Here is an 8,806-nt window from a genome sequence, read left to right on the forward strand (position 1 = left end):
TTTTCCACTTTGAATGGGGGTTTCATAGTAAAGGGGAATGAATACAAACAAAAAAAATAATGTTTTTCCTTCTAGTCTGTGTTGGCTGGCCACATTAACTCTCAAATAAATACACAGAAGGTTGTAGCTGAATCATTAGAAAAAGTGAAACCGTGGATTACATAACGGTCGAGGATAACAGTCAACTTTGGTGGCATAGTGAAGACATTTCTGTAGGTCTGTTGAAGAACAAAATAGCGTCGTCTCTGATCAGAAGCAGTGATTAGGTCCATGTTGATCCCTATCAGACCAGTTTGTTGTTGCTTTCCTTATATTTTGGATTCATCACGGAAAAATGTTTTTTTTGCATGAAAGTGTGTTTCACGACATGCAGTCATTCAAACTGAGGAGGGGAACAGTATGGTGTAATTACAGGATTTGATGAAAGAACCTTCGTCATCCTCAGAGGGCGTTTATCCAGCCCGATCGCTCCCGTCTCATAGTTTTGTCCTTTTCTCTGCAAACTATTGTGGCCTCATTGTGAATGTGATACTCATCAGTTTTTGGAAAGATAAGATCAGACGAGGAGACTCTGACCTGGGAAAACCCACCGGCTGCTTTTTCAGACATTGCATGATAATCTGCAGTAGGATTACCTCTCGGAGGCACAGGCAGGGAAAGGGATAATCGTTGCGTTGGCAGCAGGTGCTCCGTCTTAGACCCGCCCCGGTGTGCTGGGATTATCATTACTCGTGTGTCCCAGGGGTTAAAAGGGTTAGAGGACGGGGTTATGTTGCCGCCTCCTCCTCCTCCTGAAGGAAACATGTGAAGATTGTAGGCTAAGGCAGGTTACAGAAAATTGGCTTTTAGTGCCGTTCGTGGTTCAGAGCAATAACAGCTCTTTATGGTCAAGATCCAGATAATAGCTTATTTTGAGTCACGTTTGACTTTAACACCTATAGTTTAACATGGTGGATTAGACAGCAGTGTTTCACCTGTAAAACCCACAATTACACACCGATGAATCATTTCTGTTACAGGCATTCAAACTGGTCTGATGATGCTCCACTCAGGTGTAACTTTCTCCAATCAGGTGCAAGTAAAGTCTCTGCTGGCACTGATATAGAATATTTGTCATGTCTGCCTTTGAAAACAGGAGTGTGAGCAGCTCCAGAAGAAGTATGCTGCCCAGCAGGATGAGCGCTTCCTCGAGCACACCCAGCAGCAGCACATCCTTTACCAGCAAGAGCAACAAATCCTTCACCAGCAAATCCAGGTACCTGGAAATCATTTTTAAAGTCATTGAGTTCCCAAAACACACCAGGATGAAGCAAGAAAGCCAATAGCTTCATTTGGGAGGGAGGGGATACTTTTAGATATTAATGCCTACATCTAAACAAATAAAACCCACATCATCAGAGTGATGAGGACAGGCTTCTGCTCCACAAAGTAGGTTTTATCCAACCAGAGTCACTGAATGAACTGTTTTAGATGCAGTTAAACTAATAAAAAGAGAGGTTTAACTTGTAGATGTAGGGTTAGTTGATTTATGGTGTATTTAATACAGTTTTTAGACGATAAACCATCAGAAATTAAATTAAAACAGATGTTGGGATATGAAACGGCACCTCAGGCTTTGGATATGAAGCCCTGTTTAATCAATCGTCTCGAAATGAAAAAGGACATGACACAGACTGCCCAAGCAAAGCATTAATCACAGAAGCAGCCAATATGGCTGGAAATGGCTCTGGATGAGCTGCAGAGAGCCTCAGCTCGGGTGGAAGAAACTGATGGCTTTTGGACTCTTAAAAAAAAAAAGGGTGCCAGGAGAATAATGGTGCAAGAAATCTGATTTAAGTCTCATTTGTTGTGGGCCACATGATGGCAATAAAAAAAGGACCCTAACCCCAAAGCCAGAGCTGCAATGAAAAGCATAACTAAAGAAATGTTGATCTGATCTGATTGGAGTGAGCTTGAGCTGAAGGAGGTGGGAGCAAAGACGAAACAGTTTCATTTTGCATACACTCTGCATACAAAATGACAATAAAAGTTGTCTAAGTCTAAGAAACTGTAAGTCCAGCTGGTAGAGAGACTGGACTTGCAGCTTTATGTACCGTTATAAAGTGGTTCTTCAAGAGAAACAGCTGAATACTAACAAAATATTTTATTTTTTAGGTAAATGTTGGATCATTTTACTCTGCTCTGGTCGTTAACACGGGTCTGATCTTTAAAAACAATAAAAGTCATTCCTGTTTTTTTTTTTATAGGAATTTCTTTACAAAGCAGCTTGGATTTTTACACTTAATTACAATAAAACTATATTTTGTTAAAAGTGCAAACAGATCCTGTTATGCAGGTTTCTATAGATAACACTGATTGGCTCGTTGAGGCAAATTTCTAGCCTCTTTTCTTTACCGAAATCCTATCTAATTTGGTCGACTTCAACTGTCCGATTATTAACACATCAGATCCATGACAGACATTTTTGTTTCAGTCACTCTGCATTGGATGCATTTATTCTTACTTTATTTTGCATATCTTTGTCCACAGGCTCTGTCCTTAGGCCACGGAGAGAGCCAGCCCAGTCATTTAACCCACCAGCTCCAGAGGTGAACAAACACGCATTACTCATCAGCTATTGAACAGCGAACAATGAACCCCATGCTGTGGCGCAGCAATATCGACTGAAGTGTTACATCACCGTGCTATCTCTCCGTCCCGTTCCTCTCTCAGGTTGCGTATCCAGCCCTCCAGTCCTCCGCCAACACATCCCAGCAACCACCTCTTCAGACAGCCCAATCAGAGTCCTCCGCCTGGCTCTGCAGGCCTAATGCAAGGGCATGGTTAGTAATAGCGTTTTTTTTGTTTTTTTTTAGTTTGGACACGAAAACATTTGGTGTAGGTGAGGTGACTCAGCAGAAATGCTAGGATCACTGCAGATTACCTACAATAACCAAAGGAAAGGCTGATTTCACGTTCCACAGCTCTGCTTTAACCGCCCTGTTATGTATTATCCTCACATTTATTATGCATGGGTTATTAGAGCTCAGCTCATTACTGTCTGTTTGTTTTTAAAACATTCATTAGAAGTAGGATTATGATGAGCATGGGGATGCATCAGGATTTAGAAGGAGTTTCATATTATTGCTTTCTGGATTTATTATCTTTATATAAACACCACTATGAGGTAAATATTCACACTTTGTTTTTAATAATGCATTAGAAGGCAAAGCTTTAGCTGACTGGACAGAAATGAGCAAGAAAAAACAAGATCTTAACACAATAACCTTTGATTAAAGTCATCTAATATTAGTCCAGTGAGCTGGACGAGTTGAAGAAGTGCCGTTTCTGCCTGAATTTGTCCAGGTAACACCTTATCCATTAAAAATAAGCACATGGCATCAATTTTTACCACTTTTACTTTGCAGTTATGTTTGATCTAGAAGATAAAAATTTAAAAGCGGAGAACAAAAACACAAGTCAGCCAAGGAAGGTGAAAATTGAGGTGATAGTTTGGACCCTGTAGATTAAACCAGAAATTATAGAGTGGAAATGTATGAACTGATGGTGAACTCTTAAAGGAATAGTACACCCAAAACATGATTAGCCTTCATTTTCTACTCACCCCCATGCTGAACAACACTCTGGAGTACTTTTTTGATATTTCAAATGCATCTGGAGATCTGGGAGGCTTCTTGCTGTCTGCTGACATTCAAATAATGGAGGTCTATGGCGCCCGAGACAGAAAGGTCCATAAAAGTCCACAAAAAACGTGTCAATATTCCTCCATACTGCTCGTCCAATGTATTCCAAGTGTCCTGAGTGGGTAGCGTCCAGAATTTACTCGAAACAAAGTCATTTAGAATGTTTTTAGAGCATAAACAGTAGTGTATAGGATTTCCTGAAAGCGCGCGCCTGCAAGTTCACGACGCTAACGAAGCCGGCAGACCAAACCAGATGAAAGTGCGCATTCAGCGTCTGCTCTGCCGATAATGCAAGCGTAGAAGAAGAAATGTGCTGTTTACCTGTGCAAAGAAAGAAACAACGAAAGAAAAATGTCTGAGGACTTCAGTGTTGAGGAAGAGCATGAGTTCTTTGCCGAGCTGAATGTGCACTTTCATCTGGTTTGGTCTGCCGGCTTCCGTAGCGTCGTGAACTTGCAGGCGCGCGCTTTCAGGAAATCCTATACACTACTGTTTATGCTCTAAAAACATTCTAAATGACTTCGTTTCGAGTAAATTCTGGATGCTACCCACTCAGGACACTTGGAATACATTGGACGAGCAGTATGGAGGAATATTGACACGTTTTTTGTGGACTTTTATGGACCTTTCTGCCTCGGGCGCCATAGACCTCCATTATTTGAATGTCAGCAGACAGCAAGAAGCCTCCCAGATCTCCAGATGCATTTGAGATATCAAAAAAGTACTCCAGAGTGTTGTTCAGCATGGGGGTGAGTAGAAAATGAAGGCTAATCATGTGTTGGGTGTACTATTCCTTTAAGATTTCCATCACAGCCAATGTTTACATAATGTAGGGTAATTATCATCCTGATCATTTCAATAAAATATTAGCTGGCTTAGATCCACCCAATGATTGGTTTCTGCTCATGCGACACCCCTAAGCTAGCTGTTGCTAGCTAAACAAGCAGGTAGCCTGACACTCAAACAAAGACCAGTAGCTTTTTAGTATCAGCCAATAAGGATGCAGGTCTAACCCGCTGACACTGATTGGCCGACATGGTCATTCAGTTGTTAATACTGAATAAAAAGGCTCTGGAGGAAAAAAGCTAATTTTTAAAAAGTTAGATTTTGAACTCAAAACAGCCTGGATTAAATAGAAATATCTCAACTCTAATTTGAATTATTATAATAGAATCATTTCACTAAAATCATCCTTTTTTATAGTTATAAGCTGATAATTTTACTTGACTTTAGTTGCTACATTGCATTCAAATGAAATATTCATGTAATATTATTTCAAGTTGATATTTATTTCAGTTATTTATTTTCAAGTTTCAATCTAGTGGACTTAATATTATAACAAATTATTTATTTTCAAATTACTAGAATCTAGATAGAGCAATTCAATCCATGTTCTGATGATGCACAGTCTCTGCACAAATTCTTGAAGAGTTTATTTAATAAAAACACCAACAGAGAACAACTACACTGCAAAAATGATCTCAAAATGAGTAAAAATGTCTTAAATTAACGGTATTTACCCTTAATTTGAGCAGATAAATAAGATGATTTGCCAATGGAATGAGTAATTCTACTTAAAATAAGGTATCCAGATATTATGCACTTGAAATAAGACAATGCAATTGTTTTTTCTTAATTTAAGTGTGAATTGTCTTGTTCCATTGGCAAAGTGTTTCACATAAATCCTTAATTCAAGAAAAAATGCACTTATTTTAAGAAAAAAAGACTTATTTAGATTTAATTTTTTTTGCAGTGTAAAGTTACAGCAACATATTTTTGTGCCTAGGAAGCTTTATTTTCTTCTCTTCCTTGATTGTCTGTTTAAAGGTTTTATGTTTGCTTCCCCTTAGATATGATGATAATTTACCTTATTTATGATGTCAGTAAAGCTTCTGCTCTCGCTGACTCCTTCCTCTCACAGCGGGTCAGTCATCAGTGCAGTACCAACATGGCGCTCCAGCCATGTACCAGGGACAAAGCGGCAGCCCGCCCCCCACAGGCCTGCCTCGAGTCCCTCACCCAGCCAATCAGCAGGCAGCACCTGGCCGCCCCGCCGTCCCAATGGCACCGGGCGTCCCCCAACAACAGCAGGTAGCCAAACCTTCACTTTTTTTCCTCACTACAGGTGGTTAAATAACCGAAGCTCGAGTCCAAACGTGTGGGAAGCCTAACCCTCTGTGCTCCTTGAACAGGTGACCATTCAGGTGCAGGATGTGGAGCTGGGAGGAGGGGCACAGAGACCAGGCAGCTTCCTGTCCACGCCGGGCCCACACAGAGTCTTGGGGAAGCAGCTCAGCGCAGACAACGCAGAGACGCACAGGTGACCCCCTCTGAACAGCCAGTCAGCGCTCCCCCTGGTGGCTACCAGCATAATCCAATGGACTGTTACAATCTCCTCTACTGCAGCCTTACAGCTTATTTTTATTTTCTTTTTTGGCAGATATGATTGTGCAAACATGTACTTATTGGTTGTTCTTTTCATTATTATAATTGCATTTTTTTTTATTGTTTTGTTTATTTACATTGTGGACAATTATTGCTCTACTAATATTTGAATTTTAAAGTTTGAGTCTTTTTTTTAGAGGTTTTAAAATGTGTGTATGTGAGAATGAACATCATGTTTGTTACCATTTAAAAAAAAAAAAACAACAAAAAAACTGCATGTGATTCTTCATCATCATTGATTGCTGAGAGGTCATGAAGTAACCCTCCACATCAGTGTGTCTGGGTGAGTGTTCAGATGCCAGTGTGTCCTAACAGGTGGATTAGATCATTCCCTTTGTGACCCTTTGAATTGCTGCCAGGGCTGTCCTGTCCTGTCCTGGCTTGGTGCGCTAGTTTGTGTGTGTTGGAGTCTTTGTTAGATTGTTGTTCCACTAGGCATGGGCCAGGTGCACATCTCAGAGTATAACAGTTACTGTTTTTACCTGTTAAATGTTGTACTTCTATGGTATTAAAGGAATGTCAGAGAATGTTCCAGTGGGATTTTCTCCAGCTGTGTGGAGCAAAAAGAAACAAAGCTGCACACTTCCAGTCAACTGGCTGAAAGGAGCCTAAATTACATATTTTAATCGTTAACTTAAGTATAGAGACTGTAAAACAAGCCTTAATCTGACAGACCAGCCCATTTAGAGTTGTAATTATATCAAATTTGTAAAAAAAAAAAAAATATATATATATATAAACATTTTGCATTTAAGATAAACATTTTTGTCTGTCAATATGCTCTATCCAAAACTCCGGTGGAAAAGATTCGACTACACCAGGTTTAATTTCGTAAGAAATCTTCTTTAAGGATATCCTATTGTCAATCAGAAAAATAATCTATAGATTAATTGATTTTCCAAATAATCTGTACTTGCAGCCCTAGTCGGCTTGTAATTCTTCTGGTGTTGCTTTATGGGGAGAAGAATAGCTAAAATTTAATTAAATTTGATTTTATTTATATAGCGTCAAATTTACAACACAAGTCATCTCAAGGCACTTTACAGTTCAACCAGATCATCCAGTCAAATTGATTCAAAGTTTTCTATCTAAGGAAAACCAGCTGATTGCATCGAGTCATTGACTCAAATACAATCCCTCACACTAATCATGCTTGTAGCGACAGTGGAGAGGAAAAACTCCCCTTTAACAGGAAGAAACCTCCAGCAGAACCCAAAAGGCAGGACAGATTTATTTACACCAAGTAATTAAAGGTTCTTTGCAGAATAAGTAATGGGACAATAAGAATAACATTTAAGATATCCAGTAAGTAAAACAGAAAAAAATGCAGCATTACATGAAAGTTATTTAAAACAACTTATTAGATGATTAGACAAGCTGTAGTGACCAGTGGTTCTAACAGCTTGTCTTTGTTTATGCACTGCAAAAAATCTAAATCTAGATAAGTCAATTTTTTCTTCAAATAAGTGTATTTGTTCTTGAATTGAGGAGGTAAAAGAGACATTTTGCCAATGGAACAAGACAATTTACATTTAGAATAAGAAAACACAATTGCATTGTCTTATTTCAAGTGCATATTAACTAATTATCTTATTCTAAGACTAAAAATACTCATTCCATTGGCAAACTGTCTCATTTACCTACCGTATTCAAATTAAGGGTGAATACACTTAATTTAAGAAATTTTTTACTTATTTCTAGATAATTTTTTGCAGTGTGAGATGTTAGGAGACTGTTGTACACTAGTAATAAGTAAAAAAAATTAATAAAAAATAAGTAAAAATTCTTGAATTAGTAAATGAGATATTTTACCAATGGAATGGGTATTTATACTCTTAAAAACAGATAATTCGATAATATGCACTTGAAATAAAGATAATGCAATTGAGTTTTCTCATTTTAAGTGTAAATTGTCTTGTTCCATTGGCAAAACTTCTCTGTACCTCTTCAATCCAAGAACAAAGGCAGTAATTTTAAGAAAAAATGACTCTTCTAGATTTTGATTTTTACCAGTGTAGTTATGGACTTTTTGTATTTGTTAAAAATTAGGTGAGTGATTTTGGATTTAGATTTTTTTTTGTTTCATGCTTTTTTGTTTTTTTAGTTGAGTCCTAATTACTAACCTGCATTTAAGCAACCAAAATTAGTAATGTTCAGATGAAAGTTTTTAATATCTGATACGAAACCAATACTGCAGCTTTGATTGCTGCATAATACCAATATTGACCTAATATCAGCAAGAATCTTACACACTTTTATTACTTAATTTTTATTGTAAAATGTTAAATAGTTTATTTACCCAAACAAAGAACCATAGTGGAAAACTAATCTGTAAGACTCATTGATTATTAAAGAGTGGGTTACATCAATTTAATCAGAAGTGTTTCTATCAGCTTCCTTATGTCAGATATTTGGGGTTTTTTTTGGGATGATCTTTTTCCAATATGAAAGGCAACTCTTCCTGCTTAACTGGTAGAAAATGTGACCCATCCATCGATGGATTTATCGGACTGAAGAGGAGCAGCATAATTCTTTTTAAAGTATTATGCTGTTTTGATGTCTAAAACATAGGATCTCAGCCTTGAAATAAAAGGGGTTCTAAAGTGGTGCCTTGAGGAACCCCACCTACACAACAAAAAATGCCTTCTAAAAAATAAGAAAAAAAATATAGTGTTTTA

The 8,806-nt window shown here is 38.0% G+C and overlaps 1 protein-coding gene across 4 annotated transcripts in view; it reads left to right on the plus strand.

Moving 5' to 3' along the window:
• Nucleotides 1-8,806, plus strand: part of sik3 (SIK family kinase 3) — an 80,613-nt gene that overhangs the window by 63,419 nt on the left and 8,388 nt on the right. For all 4 annotated transcript variants that reach the window (XM_015402053.1, XM_015402069.1, XM_015402061.1 and 1 more), the window contains 5 exons: nt 1,136-1,255; nt 2,530-2,588; nt 2,713-2,822; nt 5,605-5,774; nt 5,876-6,003. In XM_015402053.1, the coding sequence (XP_015257539.1) occupies nt 1,136-1,255; nt 2,530-2,588; nt 2,713-2,822; nt 5,605-5,774; nt 5,876-6,003 (587 nt within the window). The remainder of the gene's footprint in view (nt 1-1,135; nt 1,256-2,529; nt 2,589-2,712; nt 2,823-5,604; nt 5,775-5,875; nt 6,004-8,806) is intronic.

This window comes from Cyprinodon variegatus, unplaced genomic scaffold (assembly GCF_000732505.1).
Source record: "Cyprinodon variegatus isolate N-32 unplaced genomic scaffold, C_variegatus-1.0 Scaffold33, whole genome shotgun sequence".
NCBI lineage: Eukaryota > Metazoa > Chordata > Actinopteri > Cyprinodontiformes > Cyprinodontidae > Cyprinodon > Cyprinodon variegatus.